At 32.5% G+C, this 26,099-nt stretch overlaps 3 protein-coding genes across 3 annotated transcripts in view; 1 reads left to right on the forward strand and 2 right to left on the reverse strand.

Moving 5' to 3' along the window:
• Positions 1-1,594: 1,594 nt before the first annotated feature.
• On the reverse strand, positions 1,595-6,694 carry LOC132745341 (uncharacterized). Its single transcript, XM_060734236.1, has 2 exons — positions 6,590-6,694; positions 1,595-3,935 (listed from the first exon to the last, which is right to left on the reverse strand). Exon 2 carries the CDS (start codon positions 3,932-3,934, stop codon positions 1,835-1,837), a length of 2,100 nt encoding a protein of 699 aa, XP_060590219.1. The 5' UTR covers position 3,935; positions 6,590-6,694; the 3' UTR covers positions 1,595-1,834.
• A 1,975-nt stretch (positions 6,695-8,669) lies between these two features.
• LOC132745345 (26S proteasome regulatory subunit 10B-like) lies at positions 8,670-22,104 on the reverse strand. The gene is made up of 13 exons (XM_060734241.1): positions 21,979-22,104; positions 21,288-21,290; positions 16,145-16,220; positions 15,323-15,362; positions 14,971-15,091; positions 14,293-14,407; positions 13,622-13,771; positions 13,028-13,151; positions 12,367-12,428; positions 11,617-11,737; positions 10,171-10,251; positions 9,531-9,602; positions 8,670-8,996 (listed from the first exon to the last, which is right to left on the reverse strand). The coding sequence occupies exons 1-13, from the start codon at positions 22,074-22,076 to the stop codon at positions 8,878-8,880; spliced, it is 1,182 nt and encodes a 393-aa protein (XP_060590224.1). The 5' UTR covers positions 22,077-22,104; the 3' UTR covers positions 8,670-8,877.
• Positions 22,105-22,244: 140 nt separating this feature from the next.
• The window catches only part of LOC132745360 (tyrosine-protein phosphatase non-receptor type 21-like), a 30,184-nt gene continuing 26,329 nt past the window's right edge, over positions 22,245-26,099 (forward strand). The window contains exon 1 of the mRNA XM_060734268.1: positions 22,245-22,376. The gene's annotated coding sequence lies outside the window, so the exon portion shown is untranslated. The remainder of the gene's footprint in view (positions 22,377-26,099) is intronic.

Consider the following 26,099-nt stretch of genomic DNA (forward strand, 5'->3'; position numbering starts at 1 on the left):
TGTGAAATATTTTGCTGAAAACCTGGTTGCATCGCATTGCGATGTTCCTTGTTTTTTATATAGAATATATAGTGAACAATTTCTTCTGTGCGCAACTCCTCCTACATTTCTCAACGGATTTTGACCAAACTTTCACAGAAGCTTTGTCATCAAGTGCTCTGGCACATATTGTCCGGGTTTTGCGATTGGATAATATTTGACCTAATTATAGCCCTTTGTTTTTTTTTTCCTTATATAGAATATATAGTGAACAATTTCTTCTGTGCGCGACTCCTCTTACATTTTTCAACGGATTTTGACCAAACTTTCTCTGAAGCTTTGTTATCAAGTGCCCTGGCACATATTATCGGGGTTTTGTGATTGGATAATATTTGACGTAATTATATGACCCTTTGTTTTTTTTCCTTATATAGAATATATAGTGAACAATTTCTACAGTGCGCAACTTCTCCTACATTTCTCAACAGATTTTGACCAAACTTTCACAGAAGCTTTGTTATCAAGTGCCCTGGCGCATATTGTAGGGGTTTTGTGATTTGATAATATTTGACCTAATTATGCCCCTTTGTTTTTTTTCCTCAATATATAATGATCAAATTCTTCTGTGCTGAACTAGTCCTACATTTCTCAACAGATTTTGTTCAAACTTTCACAGAAGCCATATCATCAAGTGCCCTGGCGCATATTGTAGAGGTTTTGTGATTGGATAATTTTTGACCTAATTACGGCCCTTTGTTTTTTTTTCCTTATACAGAATATATTTTTTCCTTATACAGAATATATAGTGAACACTTCTTCTGTGGCAATTCCTCCTACATTATTCATGTTTTACATTGCACATAGTTACATTGTTTATTGCTTGTATTTGTATTTCAAATACAACGTCATATTTATCTACAATGGAGATAATTGAAAACCTGGTTTCGTGGCATTGCCATGTTTCTTGTTGTAAAAGTTATAAACTAAGGCATGTGAAGTGTGGTTGATGGATAACTGGAAGATCAATACGGCTGCAAATTGATTTGAGACGCGTCACGACAAAACCAACATAATGCGTTTGCAACCAGAATGGATCCAGACCAGCCTGCGCAGTCTGATCAGGATCCATGCTGTTCGCTTACAAATCCTTTTACAAGTAGAGAAACTGATAGAAAACAGCATGGATCCTAAGATCAGACTGCAGGGACGCGCAGGCTTGGTCTTGATCCATGCTGGTAGCAAACCCACTATGTTGGTTTTGTCGTGACACGGCTCATTTGTTCTCTATGATTTAGGCAAATAATATTCATTTATAATGATAATTGTCCCATTCTATCTTATTGTGTTTTAGCCAACTTTTATGAGACAACAGAGAAGATGGCAAATTTGTAAGTTTGTTGCATTGTTCTTTTATTGCTTTTTAAATGCATGCTGAGGCCTAATTTCTTGTTCCATAAATTGCCCGAAAATATTGAGAGCTTTTTTAGTACAAAGTCATTACTTATGATGGTTCATATAAGATTACTGAGTGTTGTTGATCGTGGTCTCTGTTTGGATGACCATTATAAGATCATATAAGGAAGTAGGAAGTAAAGGAAAGATAGAGAAAATAACCAAAACACGGTCAATCCAACAATCTTCTTTTTTATTTTTGTGCAACATGAAATCTGTCCAGATCTGAAAATTTCATAATGTAGTTCATGACGAACACAGTTTATCTCCTGTAAGAATGAATGTGAATGCTGTAATATGTTTGATACAATCCTCAATTAAATGCAAAGTATATCATATTACTTGGATATGTCTAAATAGGACAAGAAGTATTTCAAACATTTGAAAACAAACATCCCAAATTCTACTGGTCATCCAATACTCGAGAAAGAAGTCGACATATATGGTACTTTGCTGCATTGTTTCTTTTCCTTTCTCCAAGAGAAAGCATGTAGCATTTTAATGCATGCTGTGGTCTGTTTTCTTGTTCCATACATTGTCCTAATATATTGAGAGCTGTTTCTCTGTGTCCAAGGTTTTCATCTGTTTCTATGGTTTTTATAAGCTTATTAAGTGCTTGTTGTTGATCTAGATATCTTTGTAGATGACCATAGACCTTGTATTGTAGGAAATATAGGAAAGGTAGGGAATCAACTGTAGCCCAGTCCATCCAACAGTCATCTGTTTTATCCCTGTGTGTCATGTCATCTTGTGTAGATCTAAACATTTCATATTGTAGCTCATGAGGAACACAGTTGATCTCCGGCCTTATGAATCTGACACAAAATGCAGTATTATGTTTGATACTTTGTTTAGTGCATACACTCATGAATTCTGCAGTTCCTGTTTGTGGTGGTGTATTCTCCCAGCAATTACAGACAGGTAAAACAGGAAAAAAGTGATATGTTTGCTCTTTGTGTCTCAGAATTATTTCAGCATTCTCCATATCTCCTGTACAGTACAATACTGAAGCCAGTTTCAGTCTGCCTGATGTATAGTCAGAGTTCACACCATTTAATAGCAAAGCCATTGTTTCAGGTGACACTTGGTTATTTTCACCAATGCTGTATGATGCCAGGAGAGTTCCATGTGTTGTAAAGAGAAAAGGAAGTATAAGGTGGAATGAATCTTGCGCTAGCCAATTACCAATTTTGCTATAAGCCACTAGTATTTCAACAGATTGTTTCATTGTTGTATTATGTTCATCGTTTAATATTTCTAAGATTTGAAAGTGCATATCACTTAATTCCATTGCAAATTTATAATTATTATCAAATGAATTTTCTTCACGTATTTCAAAAGAAGAAGGAAAATCATATGCTCTTTGTGGTACTATGTTCAGTTTAACTTGAAGTCTACATCCAAGATCGTCAATATCAATTCCAAGTATCATTTGTTCAATGCTCTGTATAAAATCACTTAAAATGTTTGAAAGGTCATATTTTGTCACAGGTGTAAATTGCCCAGCAAACAAATTGTTTTCCTGTATAATGAAGTGAGAACAATGGTCATTCTGTATACATCTGTTTAATTCAAGTAAGCAGAATATTAAACATGTCAATAAATTGTTCTCTTTCCATTTACTTCGTTCTGTGTTTTCTATACAATGTAATAGAACTGTCTTACACATGAAACTTGATAAATTTATTCCCCCTTGAGGATTCAGGAAGGATTTAAGAATCATTTTCATTAACACCAAACATCTTATTTGTGTTATATTTAAATTAAACATTATACATCTTTCTGCAACGGACGTAGATATTCTCCATTCTAGTTCAGGATATACACTGACCTTACTTCCAGTCGGAACAACAAAACATGGAGTACTGGCTGCATCTCTTTTGACCTGTTGTGTTGGCCATCTTCCAATACCCTGTCTCTCTAACCATCCTGAAGCTGACTGAGGCCATGACTTACAGGGAAAAGCTAACACTAAGTCTCTATCATAAAATAAATGCTGTCCATGCTTAGCAATTGAAGGTCCATGCTGTACAGCACCTTTACACATTAAATCAATTTTTTTAGAGTTCTTAAGTAAAATTCTTCCTTTTCTATCAGTTATATGATCTTTATCAGGAATGTCAGTGGCAGGAAGAGGTCTATCGTGTCTGAGCAGTTGTAGGAAACAATACCCAGGGGTTGTGTTCTCATCTTGTATCATGAAGTAGTTATCTTTGTCATATTCCCACTCTGACAAGTCTTGTATTATATTATAATCGTGATAACAGTATAGTGTATCAATGTCTGAATGAAGTCCTATAGTTGTTGTTCCTTCACTCTGACTCCCTAGTATATATATAGTTATAAATTCATCAAGGAACCTACGTACAACAGTTGCAACATTCTCCTTCAGCGTTTGCATTTCTCTTCTTCTCATAACCATTTGTTCATTGATACCAATATCATCTAGAACTTCTGATAACTTCAGTGATAGGTTTTCTCTGTTGTCAGGTGTTTGAAACATCCTGTAATTTAAGTTGATAGGCAACTGTTTAATTTTGTCATAAAGTGCCTTTTAAATAATTATAAACCTGCTTATTTTTTACTCATTTATTCATGATATCACCAGACAGAACAGTATAAAGTTATCCTAGAAATTAAAAAAAAAACAACAAAATATTTGAATAAATAAACAACATCAATAAAAAAATTCAAGAGATAAAAAATTTATTGTTTTTCATTTATCAGAATTTTTATTTGATTATGTTAGTGTAAAAAGCAGGAATCATAGATCAGGATCCATGCTGTACGCTATCACTTTTGCGACTTGTAATAGGGTTGGTAAATGAAAAGCATGGATCCTGATCAGACTGCGCGGATGCGCAGGCTGGTCTGGATCCATGCTGGTCGCAAACGCATTATGTTGGTTTTGTCGTGATGCGGCTCATATTATATGAACTACTGGCATTATCATAATCATTGTTTTATTCAACCAGTTCAATAATTTAGTGTTGAACATACACAAATATAATATTCTATTTATCACATATCTAAAATAAGAATGATAAACTATTGAAAAAGAGTAATTTTTTATGCTCCCCAAAACATTTCGGGGGAGCATATAGTCGGCGCCTTGTCCGTCTGTCCGTCCGTTTTCTTGTCCGGAGCATAACTTAAAAACCCTTGGAGATAATTTGTTTAAACTTCATACAGTGGTAGAGGGCATTGAGGGGGAGTGCAGTGTCAAAGAACCATAACTCTATTTTGCTCGGTTTTTGAATTATCTCCCCTTATAGAAAAATCTTGTCCGGGGCATAACTCTAAAACTATAAGTGATATCAACATGAAACTTTGTAGGTGAATAGATCTCAATGGGTAGATGTACAGTGCATAAGAACAATAACTCTTTTTGTCCTAATTTTGGAGTTATTGCCCTTTGTTAATTTCAACACTTTGAACTTTGTCCAGAACATAACTCTAAAATTATAAGAGATATCAAGATGAAACATTGTAGGTAGATAGATCTCATTGAGTAGAAGTGCAGTGCAAAAGAACCATAACTCTGTTAAGCCTCATTTTTGAATTATCTCCCCTTATAGAAAAATCTTGTCCGGGGCATAACTCTATAACTATAAGAGATATCAACGTGAAACTTTGTAGGTGAATAGATCTCAATGGGTGGATGTGCAGTGCATAAGAACAATAACTCTTTTTGTCCTAATTTTGGAGTTATTGCCCTTTGTTAATTTTAACACTGAACTTTGTCCGGAACATAACTCTAAAATTATAAGAGATATCAAGATGAAACATTGTAGGTAGATATATCTCATTGAATAGAAGTGCAGTGCAAAAAAAACCATAACTCTGTTAAGCCTCATTTTTGAATTATCTCCCCTTTTAGAAAAATCTTGTACTGGACATAGCTGTAAAACTATAAGAGATATTAACATGAAACTTTGTAGGTAGATGTATCTCAATGGGTAGAAGTGCAGTGCACGAGAATCATAACTCTGCCTTGCCTAATTCTGGAGTTATTGCCCTTTGTTTATTTTTACTTTTTGAAGTTGTCCGGAACATAACTCGGAAACCATAAGAGATATCAACAAGAAACTTTGTAAGTTGATAGATAACAGTGATTAGAAGTGCAGTGCAAAGAACAGTAACTCTGCCTTTCCTAATTTTGGAATTATTGCACTTTGAACTTTTTCCAGGGACATAACTCTGAAACTACAAGAGGTGTACTTTCCTGTGTCCAAAACCTATTCGGGGAGCATCACCCGGCTCAAACCGGGCTCTTGTTCATTGATGCACCTATTAAGTGTAAACATTAGCAAACTTTGTGTGCAATAATGTTTGTATGTATAACGAAAGTGTTATATCACTAGATTAATATCATTTTATTTAATGGTTTTATTACACTCCTGCACCAGGGTTGATGTGATAAGTTGTTATAAATTATGTAGCAATTTGTTCATTTATATATGTGCAGTTAAGCTTCCACAATGTAAACTTTCAAAGCAAAATTTAATCTTTATAATATATGAAATGAAACAACATATATTCTTAATATTCCAAAGCAACATATGTTACAATTTTATAAAGATTGTCAACAGATACAACTGGCAGCGTCATATTTTATTTTATTTTCAACTGCATTATATCATTCCGTACAAATCACATTTTTCTTGAAAAATTAACATCCATTTTAAATGAAATTTTAGTAAATGATGCAAGACAATATATGAATTTTGAAGTTTATGGTTAAAACTCTGAAATGAGTGTATGATTGATTTGAAGGAAAGAAAGGTAGTTAAAGCAATATAAACTGTGTTGACGCGTATCGATCCACACAGCTTCATATAAATTCTGGCTTGCTTCAAGTTAGAGCGCTGTTACTTCTGTATTACAAAAAAGTTCTGCTTAAACTAAGCAACATGTACCAAATGAAATTGTTGAGCATGTTAATACATGTACCTACAATGTATATCTGGTTTTAAGCCATTTCCATCAAAGAGTAAAAAATAAAACTATATCTTTTTCATTGAAAAGATTGTATTGTTTACAATTTGTATGTTGTAACTATGCAGTTATGATTGATTCCCAACCCTGCAAATTTTAACTGAAATGTTATTTTCACTATATATTGGAAATATTGGGTGTAAAGTAAGTTAATACTTACTTAATTGTTGCTTTTTTCCAGTGTATACCATAGAATATGTTTAATATTTACGCATATTTGATTTTTTTATAATATTTGTTGAAATTCCTTTATTTTTACTTCCTCTTTTGGTTTAGAATTAAAAAATATATCAAAGAGGAGTAACTCTTTTAGTTCATTGAATCATGTCCCTTCAAAGTTCATAATATAGAACAATTTTTCAATCTCTTACACTTGCAAGAAAACTGAACATGTTGAATGTTTCATATATGATCTTAACCTTCATATGGCCTTGAATGTTAAGGTTTAGTGATTGAATAGATCTTAAATTGTGATAACTTTGTTGATTGACATCATTTAAAAAAAATAACATTTTACACTTACTATAAAACTGACAGGATACAGGAAACTCATATTTAATCAGGGTTTTCATTATTTTAAGATTGGCGATCCATATCATCAGCTAAAATGCTGTTAAAATCGGTTGTATTTTCAGACTGTTGGTTAAAATAACCCCAATGACCTTTTGTCAAATCGGTTGTTTTCATAAAAAAAATGAAAGAATCCCCTGTTGTTTTCATTGGCACATCTGGTACTAAGGCTCAGATAAAAATGAAAACCCTGTAGTAATTTGATAGTAGTGTAATGGTAAAGTTAATAATTCTAAGTCAGGAACTAATATGAGTTGTCTTTGATTATTTTTGTAATAATGTAGTTGATTGATACATGTATTCTTTAGTAAAAAATCTTAATTTTTATGCAATTCACATAAAAAATAAATGACAAATTGTAACATTTGGAGGCGCCCTGTGAGGGACCACATTTCTGATCAAATCTTGATAACATAATGATAGCATCTGAAAGAAGCAACTCTCAATATTTCTGAAATATACTGAGAGTGAACACTAAAAATCTTATTAAAAATGAATTAAAAGATTGAACATTTAAGAAAAACATCAGGAATTTGACATTGGCATACAAGCTCATATTCTACTTATTCCATGTTGTTCCAGGTTTGATCAAATATATCAATGTCAGATAATATAAGCAAGATTCATTGAATTTGACTTGTCTGGGTCAAGGTCATTTAACATTAAAAATTACATTATTTGGGTTATTTAAACAGTAGTCAATGTGTCACACAAGTATAACGTTTTGTCTAGTTATTTAATAAGTATTGGCCAATTTTAAAAAAATTCAATAATTTGACCTTGAAAGATAGTCAAGGTAAAGTTGTGTTTTAACTGTGCAGAAAGGTGATGTCTTGAAGTATGAAGACAATCCATTCATTCATTATTTAATAAATAGAGGATATTGAATGAGTGTAGTTCAATACTAAATTTATTGAACGAGTTGAATAAAATCATATTATGCGAGCCTCTGGCTCTCGAGTTCAATAAATTTAGTATTGAATCTACACAAATATAATATTCTTAGTTCTAGCAGGCAGCTTGTTCAGCAAACAAGATCTGTTTCAGCAATTTAGGTAATGACCACATAAGAATATTTCCTGAATAGTTTCAACTCTATTGGCCAAGTGACTGGAATGTTTCATTAAAAGCTTATTTCATCTTTTAGCACTGGTGGCCATCTTGTTCAATCATCAGACTGCAATCATTTCAGCAATTTTTGTAACAGACTTCTCCAAAGTTCATTAAAATCTACTAAGTAATTGAGGAGCAGATCTTGCTTGTATGTTTCTATTTCTGGCAGCCATTTTGTTCAGCAGAGCAATGGAAGACATAACACTGATCATTTCAGTATAGGTTCATCATTATTGACCAAATGAATATGGTAAAAATGTCATTTAAAGCTAGTTTCTATTGTTAGTTCTGGTAGCCATTTTTTATAGACCAGCCTTCTTGTTCAACAGACTGAAACTCAAAAATCATTTCCTGTATAATTTTGTCATTATTGACCTGGTGATCTAGGAGACGAAGGATGGCAGACATTGGAAGACACAATGGATCACCTTCAGCATTGTGTGCTCTGTAGAGCTAAAAGATTATTCTACTAGTCATATAATGTGTAATGGGTATGATTAATAAATCAACTCTTATTCAATGAGAAACACATTTGCATTTATTTCAAGTAATGAAACTTTTGTAAACAAGCAGAAAAAGAAATCATACATAGCTTCACTTTCATATTATTTTACTTTTACATACTAATATGTCTTCAAGAAGTAAAGTATTATTCAATGTCATACTTTGTCACATGACTGTCCATGAAACTAGAATTTCACATAATATATGAATGACAGCACTTTAAATATCTTGGTCATACTTTATAAGTATACATGTACATTATTATATTGGCTTATAATCCAGTTTTGATTCCAATTTCTTATTATCAGCCACTTTTCTGACAGCTTTCATAAAATCTTCTTCTATAACATAGTCTCTCTCAGCACGAATAGCAAACATACCTGAAATAATCAATACAACTTAACATTTATCTAGTACAATTATACAGCGAGTTTGACTATTGTCGGTGCTTGAAAATAAGGAAAGTACAGTAACTCTGTAAAAAGTTTTTATTAATCTTTACCAGGCTGGTTTTCATAAAATGGGCTTGTAGTCCTTTGAATTTAAAACTAATAATTTTAGGGATTCTGATAATAATATATTTAAGTCTGGCTGCAAAGTATCTTATTTTTGATTTTTATTTTACCAGGACATAAATCATCTGCTGGACCCTTTGGGAAAGATACCTTATTTCCGGGACAATCTCGGACGTCTGGGACGTTATGGCATGTATGACTTAACTGATACAGTCAAAGATATTCACTCTGATTTAACATAAATTGTATAACATGGTCTGTCATTAATACCATTTAGAATTAGGATTTCTACATAAGGAAAAGCCATGATATTTCTTCACCTATGTTTGGACAGTTTCAAGTATATGAGTAGTTTTTTTGTTTTGTTGTAAGTATATGAGTATTTTGTAAATAACATACCAGCTTCAGTACAGACATTCCTCAGATCTGCACCATTGAAGTCATCAGATAATTTAACAACAGCTTCCCAATCTGTAAAAAATAATCATATCAATAATTCAAACATGAGCAGCAGATAAAACCCATGGATGCTCCATGTCACTTCTTTAACATAAGATTTATTTATATCAAACTTAGTGGTCCATACAAGAAGATACAAGACAGACACTATAAGTCATATGATGACTTTCCAGCTAACTGCTCTCCTGGTGGAGGATGACCTCAGAGACACCCCTAGCAGAAGTGTTTGTGTTCTGTAAGCTAGCTGGATAGCTTCCTCATATATATAAATCTTAAGTCCATGGAAGGATTCAAACAAACACCATTGAAGGGCAAGTGATTAGAAGTCAATTAGTTTGACCACACAGCCATAGACGCATAAAGAACAAACTAGCTACAGTATTCTTGTAAAATCATTTCATTTTTTTTTGTTGAAATTTCATGATAAAGAAATTTGAATGTAGAATTTAGATTCAAATACTTTCTTAACAATTCAGATATAACATCTGGAGGACAGTGACAATGCCAGCTATCGTATCAACAAAAATATTTCCTTTTTTTGCCTTACAATTTCATGAAAACATAAATAATTGGAGTTTACCTATTTCTCCATGTTTTGCTATGGGTGCAGCATGAATCTTGAGAATATCAGCACGAGATTGTTCATTTGGTAGAGGAATTTCTGAAATGAACAAATCATAGCACCACTCTCAATATCTAATATTGTCTTGCACTATACTTAAATACCTTAGTGAGATATATGTTATATACCTTTTTTGTAGGGCAGGGAATTATATTTGAATATTCAAAACACTACCGAATATTCGAACAATGAAAAACGAATACAAATATTCGAAAAAAAAAAGAATGTTTTTTTGTTTTGTTTTTTTATTACTTTCAAATTTCAATTAAGATCGTAAATTAAACCATTGACCTTTACTTGACCAGGTGTTCACACGTTTGTATGACGCGTGTCAACGATTATCGCCAATTAACTGTGAAAACTTTGGGGTCTAGTTGATCAAAAGGGCACCCGTTTCACAGTTTGCAATTTACCTGTTTAACAGAATATAATGTAATTCTTTCCGATTTTAATTATCTTATTTATTGTTTTCTGTGCAATAATCTTTCCGATTAATCAGTAATTGTCTTATATTTTGTGAAGACGAAAAAATCGACATGCATTAATCGGTGCTTTAGGAAAGCATGGTCAGGGTCTATATTCCGTCAAAATATATTTATTCCGTAGAAATTAGAATCTGTGTGATATTTACTGCGTTATAGCTAAATTTATCTGAACAATGTTTTAAACCTTATCTAAAATTTTAAATAAAAAAAAAATATTCAAGTTAAGTTTTCGATATAACTTATGTGTTAAGAGCTAAGAGGCTACGGTGATTCATGAATATTACTGTCAATCAAGTCACGTGAGTTACCTCCCGTTAATAAGACAAATGATCAGCAGTCGGATTAACTGAACAAAAGGCAATCAAATTATGAATTTATTTCAAAAGTAAACATTTATGTTGATTTACAATATATGAAATTAAACACTTTTACGTAGTAATATAGGTCTTTTTAATCGTCTATTATTCCAAGCATATTAAAGTAGTATAGTATTCAATGCAATCAATTTCGGATACGTATACGTCCAAGAGAAATATTGGAACAAATGTTGTAAAAACGAATATTCGAATATATTCAAATATGGATAACAAATATTCGAACATCAAATTCCTTATTCGTTCCCAGCCCTACTTTTTTGAAACTAAATGAAATAAAGACTTATAGTTCTTGTTATTAAAATACTAAAAAGCATAACAATAAGATTCTTCGTGTTATATAATTTGGCATCATTGTTGGTAATTTCCAACTAATTTAAATGCAAAACTATAAAACATGGCTTAAGACAAATAGTAAATTTTCAGTATATCTAACTTTTCAAAATTTTTACTAACATTTAGTGTTCATGAAAAATTCATACTGCTTTTATTTGAACAGATCATGTTGTTTTTTTTGTATACCAAAATGTTGGCAGAATACATACCAATTTTTCTATCAAGTCTACCAGGTCTAAGTAGAGCAGGATCTAGTGTATCTGGTCTATTTGTGGCCATTATCATCTTAACTTTACCTAATGCATCAAACCCATCCATCTGATTCAACAACTGAAAACAACCAATGTAAATACTATATTATTTGAATTAAAGCCAAACAGTTCAGGGCCGGCAAAATCTGATTTTGACTAACTTGTCCGTTTTTACTTGAAGCATTTCTTTACTTGTCCGTATGATACTTTATTTTAGAAAATTTCCACTTGTCCATACAGGCTGTGGGACAATATGGACAATTGATTTTGCCGCCCTGGCAAACTGATACCAATAGTCCTATAAGGTCATATTTGGACTTTTCAGCTTTACTTGTAGACAAAGACAACAGACATAAGATGGCAAACATGTATATTTATTTCCTCTTAATGTTCTCATTGTCATTTACTAGTGTCAAAAGTATCTGCATTATTATTTAATACTTTAAAGGTCTTGACTTTAATGCTAGCTACTCAAAATATTCTACTTCGCTTACTTGATGCCACTAGGGATTTCACGAGAATCTGATTAAGTTGCACATGGCCATGAAAATCATGCACATAAATATTGAATAAGGATTTTCAACATAGGTATATATGTAATCTTGCCTTTGATGACAGCAGACAATTTTAGAAACCTACTTGTTAACATCTCAGTTTGTTACTATTTATATGCATGCATGTTGTAACAGACTATATAAATCAATATACCTCCATAAGAGTTCTTTGTATCTCTCTATCAGCTGATGTGCCCTCAGAAAATCTTCTACCACCTGTAATATATCATATAGTATATTATACATGTACATATAACAATATCTATATATACTATATATATGGGCTTTAAATAAATTCTCAAGTTTCTGTAGATGTAAATACATGTAAATATAATAATATATAGACCTTAAAATATGTATTCTGTACACCTTTATAATCTCAATTATCATATTATATGTTAATGATAAAATCATTATCATACTAAATTAACCCATTCCTATGTTGTTTGGAATCGGCATTACCTAAATACATTTAATACTGAACTTAAAGAAGTACATGTACTGCTAAAGATAGATGTTAAAATGTGACAGTAACGTTGGACGGTTTATAGATACGGATGGACTATTATTGAATACTTACCTTTCATTCACTGTTAAATTTATTTGAGTAAATTACAGATTTTATCATTAACATATATGATAATTGAGATTTAAAAGGTGTCCAAGTATGCATTAACAATTTTGGGGATATTAAGTATAGATATAAAGTTTATGACCGGAACAAACAGCATAGATGACCTGGTTTTATTCAGGTGGCAAAAGCTTATCAGTTTTTGTTCAAGAGTGTTATTGATTAAAGACCTAAAGAAACATACCAATAGCATCAATTTCATCCATAAATATGATACATGGTTGATGATCTCTAGCGTATGCAAACATTTCTCGGATTAACCTGGCACTCTCACCAATATATTTATCTACAATAGCACTTGATACAACCTGAAACAGACAAACAATTTAATCAATACCAGTTAAAATGAATAGGCTTTAGATTTTGTCATGTGTTTTTATAAAAAATACAAGAATTAGGCTACTATCATCATTGAATCTGATTGGACTAAATGAAAGTGTAGGCCAACCTGAATAACAAATGGATCAAGAAAATATGTGTTTCAGATTGAGAAATAAACCCCACGTTTTTCACAACCTTGCATTCCTAATTGTGTATTTTATTGTTGTTTTGAATTAGATTTTCAACTTAGTACTTTACATTTTTACTGAACACAGCTTTTAATATTCTGAGAAACAGATTAATATAGTCTTATTTAGTCATATTTAAAAGTTTGATTGAAATTAAAAACTTATTTAAATTGTTTATGTTTGATAATACTTAAATTAATGTACAAATGTACAAACAAAAAAGTACCTACTTAAGTAGATACTGTAAAAGAAGTAAAAAATTCACTTACTTTAAGAAAGTTGGCATCAAGTTGTGACGCTACAGCTCTTGCTAGCAAAGTTTTACCAGTACCTGGTGGACCATACAATAAACAACCTTTTGGTGGTGTGATACCTACACGCTGGAATAACTCTGGGTTCATCAAAGGCAGTTCAATTACCTGAAAGACAAAAACAAAATGATAATATCATAATAAATTTTGTTTTCTTTGAAGAACTTCTGCTGCTACAGCTCATGCATTAATCAACTGTAGTTCCTAGCCGCTTCAATCCTAGGAATAGTGGGGACTTAAACTGTAAAGACCACGCCCTACCGAGATAGTTAGATGGTACAATTCCTAATAAATGCCCATGTACTTTTGGAAATATCCCCCTCTTTTCTGGCACTAAAGCTAGATAAACCAACACATTAACCTTGCAGGGAAGGGACATGGGGAAGGTAACAACACGGTTCATTTCCCCATATTACCTCTAGACTCCTAAATGGGGGGTTGGAGCAAGGGTTACAAATGACTAGTTCACTGCTGGTCATAAAACAAATAATCAACAGAGACAAAATAATGTTCTTTTTTCAAGCATAGGAAGCTTTGAGAATATTTGTTTAGCTCACATTAAAATATGTATTTTTCATTAACATTCTAGCAAATATTTCGTGTAATTTGTGCAGTTAAATATACAGTACCTCTCTAAGTTCTCTAATCTGTTCTCCCAGACCTCCAACCTGGTTATAACTCACATCCCCTGGATCTTCTATAGACATGTTATACACTAGTGGATCTACTTCACGTGGTAAATGTCTGAAAAATCATGATGAATACATAATTGAGCCGTGTCACAACAAAACCAACATAATGGGTTTGCGACCAGCATGGATCCAGACCAGCCTGCGCATCCGCGCAGTCTGATCAGGATCCATGCTGTTCGCTTACAAACCCAATTACAAGTACAGAAACTGATAGCGAACAGTATGGATCCTGATCAGACTGCGCGGATGCGTAGGCTGGTCTGGATCCATGCTGGTCGCAAACCCATTATGTTGGTTTTGTGATGGCACGGCTCATATCACTGTTCAAGTAAGAATAAAAAAGCTTCAAATGTGTAACACAATAACTTGCCATAATCTATTTATTATTAAATACAGTAAGTTATTACAAATGTCGAGTAGATTTTTACGCTTACCACGCCTAATATCTTAAGCTGACATGCCCATCTTTTAATCTGGACAAAAACCATTCAACATTTTTAGGGAAAGTTTCAAAATATGCACTGATTGAATAGCCAACAGCGCAAGCTATGATCAAATGGCATTATGTTATATTTGACATGTATCGTACATAATTATTATATTTTGAAATCTTACCTCATTATTGTCAGTGTTGTCATATCTAGAGCAACTCTGGTTCCTGACTTCAACTTGGCTTTATCAAGCTGACGCCTGCATCCCACAACATACCGGGGACCATTTGTTGCCTTTACAATAACTAAATAGGTAAAATATGATAATAAATTAAATGTGATAATTTTTGTATTTCTTATTTATTAAAGTTAACATATCTTGCTCAGTTCAAATAATCAGAACATAACTAATAGTAAGAATCAGACAGAAACTTTAATTAAAGCAGTAGTTCATGTAAATTACTTAACATTGGACTGTCAACATTTTGCAGAAAGAATTAATAATTCTAACTGTACAAGACATAAAAAAAACTTACATTTATCTTCTGTTAGTTGTTTAAGAACCTCTCCAACAATCTGTAATACACAAAGTGAGAAATAATAATACCAATGATGCACACAAGTAGTACCAAGATATGATAAACCTAATATCTAACACTAACAGTGTCTACAATATAATATGTTTAATTACACTATATATGATTAAAGAACTTATTGTATGTTTCAATGCATTATTCAAAATAAAAAACCTTACTGGTTTAACAATAACCAACCCTCTATAGTAGTGCTTTAAGTATGTAATCAACCAACACTTACGACATAAAGGCACTTCTATCTATAGGCTATACCACCAGTATCAGGGTTACATATTATAACAAGAATTTTATTTGCAGTAAATAGTACACATAAATGTACATGTATAATGCTTAATTAATCACATTGTTTGACCTTTATTCAGAATAATCATATCAACCTGTGCATTATAAATACAAAGGAATATAACTGGAACTTTTGAATTGGCAATATCTTATGGTACATTTTAAAGTTAGCCAGTTCATAAAGGATAGCCACATTAACACTATTTGTTATTATGCATCTCCTATTTAGAAGTGGTTTGTCCATCATTAGCAATTTGTTTATCATGAGGAAACAGTTGTTACAGTTTGAAAACAGCTATACATACTATTATGAAAATGGTAAATTTTGCATGATCCATAAGTTTTACCACATCCTATACCTATAATGTTGTTTAGTTTAATGAACATGAAATGTTACATAAACAAAAGACTGTTAAAATTTAAAAGTACAAGACTTAGTATTCAGTGGTGTAAAGATAAGATTAAAGAACAGAACAATACCTGACCAACACTCTGCAAGGCTTTAAGATCATTTTCAGATTTGTCATACTGTTTTGTAAGATCCTTCAACTGTTCTCTCACTGAAAATATATAAAGATATAAGACATCAATCAGTTTCTACACATGAAGAAATTGCTATTGTCCCATCAACACTATTTCGTCCATTAGGTAATTTTACAGATTTAGAATGATTCATAGGCACTTGATGGCAATTTATTTTATTTATCCATTACATGTTGTGACCGACTATCAGAGAAAAAACTAATAACTAAATACTTAATTTATACCTACACACTTGTCAATAATAAAAAACACTTTTAACAAGATGCATGATGGCCCTAGGTGTCACCGATTCGCCACACCTTGAGCAGGGCCATTTAAACCCCAGGGCCTTTATGTTGAAAAACTTGTACCTCAGACATTCATGCTAAATCTAATATATGGGTTTCTTCAAAGAAATTATTTAAGTTGCTATACAACATATAAGGAAATCAATGACCGGCGGGCCATGTGACCAGGCTTTATTGAAAACGGTTAGACACCCATTAGAGAGTTTCATCGAATATCTAGTCCAGTCTGAGTCTTAAGAGAGTTTTAAGTTTACTATAGATATGGGAAAATATTGACCCCTAAGAGGGCCATTGGACCCAGGATTTTATTGAACAACTTGGTAGACCCAAGAAGATTTTCCTGAATATCGTAGTACTCTTTGGTTCATAAAAACGAATTTTTAATTTTACTAAAAAAGGGAAAAATGACCTGGGCGGGGCCATTTGACCCAGTGTTTATTTGAACATACTTGGTAGACATCAATGCCAATATTAGTCTACTCTAGGTTTTATAAAAAGAAGATATTAAATTTTTCTTTCGGTACAGCCATGGCAAAGAAGTTCGCTGATTAAATTTTGAACAATTTTTAGTACCACCAAGAAAGTCCGGTGAAGTTTGGATAAATGCGTTAGGTGGTTTGATTGAGGGATGTTATTTAAAGTAAAGTTAGCGGACGCCGGAGGACGAAAAGCGATCACAAAGTCCCCTGTACTTTGACAGGACTAAGAATAGATATATAGATATCTACTGGTATATAATAAAATAGCTTAGTTGTTTAAGCAGGGAATCAAAGTTATCAAACGGAATGTTCATGCACATTACTGGTTAGACTCACACGAAGATTGCATTAAGCATTGATTTTCTACGTCAGTTTGGAAATATGTTCAAGAAATATTACTAGGTTGTGCCCTTCGTAAAACAAACTGTGTAGGTGGCAGAATAGTATTGTCTTATTAGCTGGACGCACTTTAAAAATCCAGAGCGCCGCAATCCAAGAATGGGGCAAAGAAATTGTCATGGGGCAGAACAAAGAGTATTTAGGTTGAAAAGATATAAAGCTACTTGAAGGTTCAATAATAGATATAGGAGAGTGCGTAGTAGGACTTAGAGCAATCATAGAGAAATCAGTAGGCTTAAAATCAAGATGGGCATTAAATTACGCTTTTTGGACAAATTCAAATGATACGAGATAGTCATAACACACTCATCAGACATATAACAAAATAATAAACGGCACTCTTGCTAAGCGACTGCACACACAGAATTGCCAGAAAAAACTTAAAGGTTAAAGTTGTGGATTTGGATAAGACAAGGGGCAATATTAGCTTATGTTGGTGAATAGGGAGCATTGAGCAGCTAACTGTTCAGCTTACAGGTGCTCATTTTGTAGCAGTTTGTGTTTGGTAAAATACATAATGGATAGGGAAACTAATTACCCTATTTGTGACAATAAGTCACGTCAAAGTCAATACAGCTATACGGATTTGATGGAAATAACGCTTCTGAAGGTAAAGGAATGTTTTTAACTAAGTACTTTGTTTGTATCAAGCGCTGTGACCAGTAGCCGCTATGATGAGACAGTCGAGCTCTGATAGGGGTGATTACGACCGATTGCAAACCGTGATTGCCAGAGGGTCCTCAGTTCTTAATATCCAAGATAACACAAATGCGTCAAATAAAGAACCGTTCTATGCAAAAATGCAACATATCGTCGAGATCAAATTTGTGAATACGTCTATTAAGAAGACTGTAAAGACACTTTGTCATCAACATGAGAAGTAGAGAATTGCGACACGAGGACAAGCTTTAAATGTGTCTCCGCTCTATGAATGTAGGCACAAAAGGGTGAATATCCTCTATTGTGTGCGTAAGTTTTATGCACATGCAGCCAATCTTATCTTGATGCCGAACAAAGTTCAGTTGATGGGTGGCGGGAGGCGAGATTTTCTGAAGTCGCTGTCCTCCATTTTGGTTAAAATGAATTTAGTGTGCACATCTGTGTACATTTGGCATATTAACATATCATTTATGACTAATATAGACAAATTAAACTATACAGGTTATATTCTAATTATGACTATTTATAGATCGTCTGTTAAATTGATTACTCACTTTCTGACTACTGTGAATGTTGGGGCTGCGTTCAAGTGGCAACGCTCTTATGTTTCTTGTAAATTTCTTCTTTGTATATTTTATTGTAGTTGAAATGCACGATAAAGCCTTTACATAATCATATGTTTTTCCTGATATAACAAATGGTCAATTTTTAATCTCAGTTTCTTGGATTTCAAAAACATATAAACTTTTTTTAGCAACTTATAAATCTAAAAACTGTTGTTGTTAACTTAGATTAAATGATTTTTGTTTGTTTACTTCTTTCCACATTTGTCATAAAAGTACAGTACACAAGAACTGGTGAAACCATGGCTATGTTAGCTTATTTTATGAGGTTTTTATTGTTCATTGAAAATCAATGTAGCTTTTTTATTTCATTTTCATAGTTTTCTAGAACCACTATGATAATAAAACTTAATTGACCTTAACTGGACCCATCATTCAGTACTAGATCAATAATAAATGTCCATAGTTTACGTTGCTTAAATATCATTTCAGTTGATAATATAAAAACAGTATTGCACGACGATGAATCAATATTAAATTAAAATTAAAGTACTAGATCTTGGTATTTTAGTACAAAAAATAGATTGTATAACGAATTAGGATATCACTTGCCTTTATGAGCAATAGAGTCATGCAATATATTATCTAGTGATTGAGGACGGACCATACTACCGAACTTGCTATATGTACAACAGCTACTCGCTTTAGTATCCATAACTATTCTAAGAACTGGCCACATTGATTACAGCAAGTAATTTTGGGTAACATTATTCTTTTCATTTCTAATCAAATGCAAAATTCATAGCCTTTGAATATCTGAAATTATTATGAAATGACTTCTTTTTAGGGAAAAATTTGCTCATCTGTTAGTTAGAATTTATAAAAGGTCCTATACCCATTCCTTTTAACTTTGCGCAGAAAATGACCCAATAGGAGGTCTGCTACATATTAATCCATTGGAAAAGCTACCTGTTAAATCATTTGGAATAATGCACTGCTTATTTGATTGCAAGATACTTGCTTCTTGTAGCAATAAAGTCTTGTTTCAAGGGCAGGTAATACCAATTATAAGATGGTGTTTAACAAATTAATTTTTTAAGTGTTCTTTGTTTCTTTATTGTGTTCTTATACCAAGTAAAAAATAAACCTGAAACAATTTAATTATGAGCATTTTCAATATGAAAATGAAAATTGAATGTTTTTTTCAACAGTTGCATAATTATACGATAAGGTTTGTGGCCATATTTAACTTTGGCGGCAGGTTGATATTTTTATAAATTATCCTTGTGCTGATATATTCAAACAGCATGTAATATAAAGTATTTTATGTGATTTTATACTAATCTGAAATGATGAACAGCTGAAAAACTAAAATAATCTAAAAATTTTAATATGGCGGCCATGTTGGATTTTGGCGGCCATGTTGGATTTGTAAAACCTAGATCAGCAGCTTGAATACAAATAAATGTGTGATACAATAATTATTATAAAATCGGTTTTATTTCATTCTGTGTGCAATGATGACAACAGCTGCAAAAACTATAACATTCTAACAGTTTTAATATGGCAGCCATCTTGGATTTTGTCAACCATCTTGGATTTGTTCAACCTAGATCACAGGCCTGAATACAAATAAATGTGCAATATAATAAAGTGGTGTTATTTCATACTTATCTGTAATGACTACAGCTAAAAAACTTTAATATTACAAAAAAAATAATATATGGCGGCCATCTTGGATTTTTGGCGACCATCTTAGATTTACACTATTTGGATCCGAGGCTTGAATATTATTCAATGTGAACTATAATGAATTGGTACTATTTCATACTGTTCTAGGTATGACTACAGCTGAAATACTAAAATTTTCTGAAATTTTTAATATATGGCGGCCATCTTGGATTTTGGCGGCCATATTGGATTCGCACCATCCGGATCCCAGGCTTAAATCAAATGGATTGTATCAACCAACAACTGTGCCAAGTTTCATGCTTTTCACAAGAGGTGCACAATTCAGCCTATTTTATGCACGGATTTCTTGGGACTAGAAGAAGCCTTACCCACTTGATTTTGGGAAAAATTGTCGCTAAAATTGCTAATTTGGGAAGTAAAAAAGCAGGTTTAAGTTCAGATTTTTGGGAAAACTGCATGATTTTAAAGAAAATTTCAATTGGGAAGAGACCCTTTATCGGAGTCTGTTATATAAGCAGGAAAATCACTGAATGCAGATTGTTCTTTTTTGTGTAAATTGATATTAATGTATGTATATTGGAATATATATTTCAGATTTAAAAATAAACAAGCATTTCTTTTTTTCATACATTTGTGCATATTTGGCATTTCATATTACAACAAAAATGTGAACAGTTCTGAACCGTGAAAATACAAAATAACATTATCATTCTTTTCCAAAATTTTATTCTTCTAACTTTTGTTGTCTGTGTTAAACAGTTAAGTACCACAGAAAAATGAGGCACCGGTATACAATATATATAACAAAAAATGGAGTTGAAACGTTTAGGCTAGTACTCTTCTCTCTAGGAGGTGAAACGTCAAAGGGAGGTGAAAAGTGACTTTCAGTAATAAAATCATTTTGTTTACCATTCAATATTAAACAAATTTATTATAGCGAGCTCTAAGAGCTGGCCTGAAGGTCCTGCTTGCAAAGCAAGCTTTACAGTAACGCGAGTACCTGCTAGATAGTGATGGTTTTGAAAACTTTCGTTCAAGTACTGAATTCAAACATCGCAACTTTTCGAATTAAAAGATAACGATAAAAGCCGAGGTATTCTGATTGAAAACGGAAGCGTAGACTGGTGTCCTGCTCACTTATGTAGGAACCATAATAGGACAGTGATCCAGAATAAACGGAAGCAATGTATATCGAATGATAATTTCAAAGGGAAAATGTAAAATAAAAATGAACGATTATTTATACCATTTCACAGTAAAAGTAAATCAAGCTTGCATGAGGCTTTACCTTTTTTAATATTAATATTCAAGGTGCAAAAAATTTATGTCATACATTTCCAGCACGGGGATGGAACATCTTCGGAGGAAATGTCTTCGAAATGTTTTAGATGAAAACATTGTCCTCAGTGAAAGTATTTTGAACATTTAAAAACTCTACTCGACCGGAGCTGACAAAGTAAAAGATTTAATACAAGTGACATTTATTGAAGTTATCCTTGATAATACTGTATAGGAGGAGCTTACAAGCCATCTTGGCTTAAATGCTCAGAAGAAGGAGGGAAACGTTTGGCATTCCCAAGCGGAAAGCCGGGTGAATCAGCACAAAAACGCCGGGTAATGGCAAGTGGGGGGTTTTCTTGTAAAATAAGGGGTTATTTTTATCTGATTTTGAATATTTGGCAAATACTTACTTTCTTTCAAAACGTGCCTCTAATTCTTTGTGCTCTAGGAGCTTCTTTCTGTAATCAGAAAGAGCTTTTTCTCTCACACCTTCTGCGACGGTCGTCATTTTTGTATTTCAAATCTTTTGCTCTCCGACTGAGAAGAGTATTTTTTTTGCGACATTAAAATTCGTCAAGACAAAGAACTTTTTTGAAACATATAAAATATGTTGGTCAACAATTCACGTTTTTAATGTGCCAGGCTGATGGTATCTCAAGAATTACTTCTAACCGTGTTTTGTATTTTACGACATACTTTGATTGACAGTTGCTTTACGGTAATGTAAATTGATAATTTTTTCCAATAAAATAAAAGCATCTTTTTAAGATGACCCGCAAAGACAAGAGCACACCTGGATAATTGCATGGTGAGTCACATAGATTTCAATAAATTTTTTTGAAGCATGTAAAAACTAGATGTGAAATCGCAAGCCTTTGATGATAAAATTTTGAAGAAAAAAAAGTTTACTGCGAGTATGAAAGTCTATTTGGCATATGTGAAATTTTAAGTATTTTCTGCTAGTTTAGGGACAGAGCTGACCATACCAAGGCTAGTTCTGGCTTCCAAAACTGTATAAGCAGCTTTTTAAAATTTTTGTTTTTCATCTGTTGCGGCATTAAAGTTTTGGATTAGACCCATTACGAAACTTAACCAGAATAACATATATACTTTGATTTAACCTTAATTTTCATTTGGAAATACCTATGTCCCAATTAATTCTTGTGCATTTTGTGATCAAACAATTATTTAATATCGTTCTATAACAATTAAAGTATCAAAATATTAATACTGTCATAAAAAAATTGCCTATTTAACAGTAAAACATCAATTTAAGCCGACTACAGTCGGCCATGACCAAGGCCTTGTTTGATGTAATTCGTGGGAACTGATTAGAGAAGAGTTGTGTACAATATTTGGAATATCTTTGTTGACTTGATTGTAATATTTATAATTCAAAATAATGTTTTATTTATTTTCTTTATTTTTTAGTACTGAAATAAAATTATATTGAATACAAAGGTCAGTAAATCATCTTTTTCAATATCTTTATAAAAGTAATTTATAAAAAAATTGGAAGCACATGATCTGTTTTCTTAACCGTACATGCAAACAGGGTCTTTCAAATAGAATAGTCTGGAAACACGCTATGTAAACCCTTCTTGCTACAATTAAACATGTCTCGGTATAAATCGGTATAGTTTGTTACATGTATTTATAAGCAAATTATGTAAGTGTTCAAGAAAAGGGCGATTATTAAATACAAGAGCAAAAATGAAAAGTTTAACAACATGATGTTATTTAAAAATCTTTAAACTTTTGAAAAAAGGATAAATATTTCAGGAAATGATGTTTTTTAAAGCCATCTTTGTTAAAAAAACATAGATTGTTTGTTCAGAATATTTGCCGATAATCGGCGCCATTTTGAAAATGCACCAAATTAAACATCAAATATTTGCAAATAACATCATGAAATATTATAATATTTTTACATGAATTGATACGATTTAATAACATCTTTTCTCTGTAAAATCAATTTCTATTTTGTCATTGAACATTGCATAAATTTTAAAAAAAGCACATGAAACTGGGACCTATTTTCAAATATGAGCAGTAGATTTTTACCTTGACACCGGGAAAGAAAAATTTCTAATTTTATTGCAAATCTATAAAAATTTTTACTTTTAAAGTAAAAACTGATAATATAATGTAGTCAGAGTTAGTTTTTAGTAATATTTTGATTGATTTAACAAAACATTATCTTATAATTTGATTTTTGAATGGTGATGTGCTATGCCCTATCACGGTCGGTAGATAGCCCAATCACGTGACTCAACCGAGACAGCATTTTTCGTAAAATTGGTCTGTCTCCAGACCATTCTATTTGAAAGACCCTGATGCAAATTAACGCGTAAAGGTCAATCTTCAATAATCACATGGTCAAACATTTTGGCACTATTGCGGCCAAATGCTGAATTTTTTACCCGTCGGAAATTATTAAATAGTTATTAAGTAGTTAAAGTTCGTAATAAGCTTTTTATGTGATCATCTTTGGCTTATCAACAGATTATACATAGTTTTATCAAGGTATGCTTCGCTTTACTTCATGGCATGTTCGTAAATGAATACGAGCATGTCAGATTCCTGGCACAATTATTGGTGGACTTTCCCTACGAGTTTATCTTCAGTGTTCACGTCATGTCATAGTACATAAACGGGTATGCTGAAGACCTTATGCTATACCAAAGCTGACTGTATTTAGGGACAGAGCGGACAGTATTTGGGGACAGGGCAGATGGTGCCTTGATACAAGACCCACTGTTTATTAATGTCAAATTCAATATTTCTTTCTCATAATTTTATTTCGATAAATGACTCAAATTTCTAAAAAATGTAACATCTGGTTGAACCTAAATAGTGGATCATTTTGCTTACTAGTATATGAGCCGCGTCACGACAAAACCAACATAATGGGTTTGAGACCAGCATGGATCCAGACCAGCCTTCACATCCGCGCAGTCTGATCAGGATCCATGCTGTTCGCTTACCAACCCTATTACAAGTAGAGAAACTGAAAGCAAAGAGCATGGATCCTGATCAGACTGTGCGGATGCGCAGGCTGGTCTGGATCCATGCTGTTCGCAAACGCACTATGTTGGTTTTGTCGTGACGCGGCTCATATACTTTTTCTTCCTTTTTATTCACCTTTGTCATTTAACAGGCCTTAGTTTCTTATTGTTACAGAGTCTTTTGTTAATTGTGTTTGCTAATCATAATTCAGCTTTAGTTATGCTATGTTTTAAGTTCTGTACATCTTGTATATCATTATTATGTGATTATTGGAAAATAAAACAAGGGGTATGACTAAAATACGCAATGCTCAGAGATTTTTCGGCGCTACAGACACAACGGAAATATTTTTTAAAACAGGCAAAACGTTTATTCATGAAAATAATTAACGTGAAAGTTATAAAAACAGATTAAATGAGTAAAAAAAGTAAGTTTGTTTTAACCCTTTACCTCATATATACGCGAAACAACTCACTTTCGACCCCCCTCCCTTTTTTAGGCCTGAAGTAGTGAAAAAATGTCCTATTTGGGCCCCAAACACATGTTTTCGTTTGAGAAATCGCCAAGAAAATTTTAGACTTGTGAGAGGCTTAAAATGACCCCAGGTCGATCATAAGGTAACGTGTAACCAACGCTGAAAAACCTTTGACTCTATCTCAATCCCTTGAGAAGTTGCAGCACTTTGAAATAAATTTTGATGGAAAAAATCGAGGCAAATAGTGATTTTTGGCAATTTTGAGATGTCCCCTCATTGCCATGGTAACAGGAAATTTAAGACTGAGCATGTGGTTACAAAGGCAATGGTCCAGTCAACATTTGTGCCAAGTTTGATTAGTATTGAAGCATTTTTCATAGTTTCATAGCAGTTTGAACTTGTAAGAGGAGGCTTTTCAGTGAAAATGGCCATTTTTCACAATATGCTCATGGGGGAAAAGGTTAAAATGTATCACAAATATTTGCAATATGTTATTTTGAAGGATTCTGTGATGATTGTTCTTTTTCATTACATTTACTATTTAGTGGTTCTATACCTAAATTCCAGGAAAATATGCAATCTTGTGTTTAACCCTTACACTGCCATAGGGATGGCTCAAGCCGTCCCTGTTATTTTCGGCGTATTTGCCATAAGGACGGCTTTAGCCGTTTCTATAATAATAATAGTAATAATAATAAGTTAATAATAATAATAATAAAAATAATAATAAATATAAAGAAAATTATATCATCGACAATAATTATTATTATACTAACATATTTGGAAACATATATAATAATTATAATACTAATAACAAATAATAATAATTATATTAATTAATAATATAGTAATTTCTTAGAAAATCCTCTGGCAAATAGGTGAACAATAAAACAATAACCCTCTGGCAGCGAAAGGGTTAATCAAGAAGTTTAATCATAAATACGTAAACAATACATAAAAACTAAGAATTGGTTATAATTTAACAATTTATTCATAACTATTCTTTGATATTATTATTTCGGACATATTTTTGCATATCTTAAATAA

This window comes from Ruditapes philippinarum, unplaced genomic scaffold (genome assembly GCF_026571515.1).
Source record: "Ruditapes philippinarum isolate M1 unplaced genomic scaffold, ASM2657151v2 ctg996_1_1_1_1, whole genome shotgun sequence".
Lineage (NCBI taxonomy): Eukaryota > Metazoa > Mollusca > Bivalvia > Venerida > Veneridae > Ruditapes > Ruditapes philippinarum.

Coding starts and splice junctions, on each gene's coding strand:
- LOC132745341 (XM_060734236.1), bottom strand. CDS start 3,934: ATGTTTCAAACACCTGACAACAGAGAAAACCTATCACTGAAGTTATCA.
- LOC132745345 (XM_060734241.1), bottom strand. CDS start 22,076: ATGACGACCGTCGCAGAAGGTGTGAGAGAAAAAGCTCTTTCTGATTAC. Junction 14,408..14,970: donor ACAACACTGACAATAATGAG/GTAAGATTTCAA, acceptor ATGATTTTTCAG/ACATTTACCACGTGAAGTAG. Junction 12,429..13,027: donor GGATGAAATTGATGCTATTG/GTATGTTTCTTT, acceptor GATATATTACAG/GTGGTAGAAGATTTTCTGAG.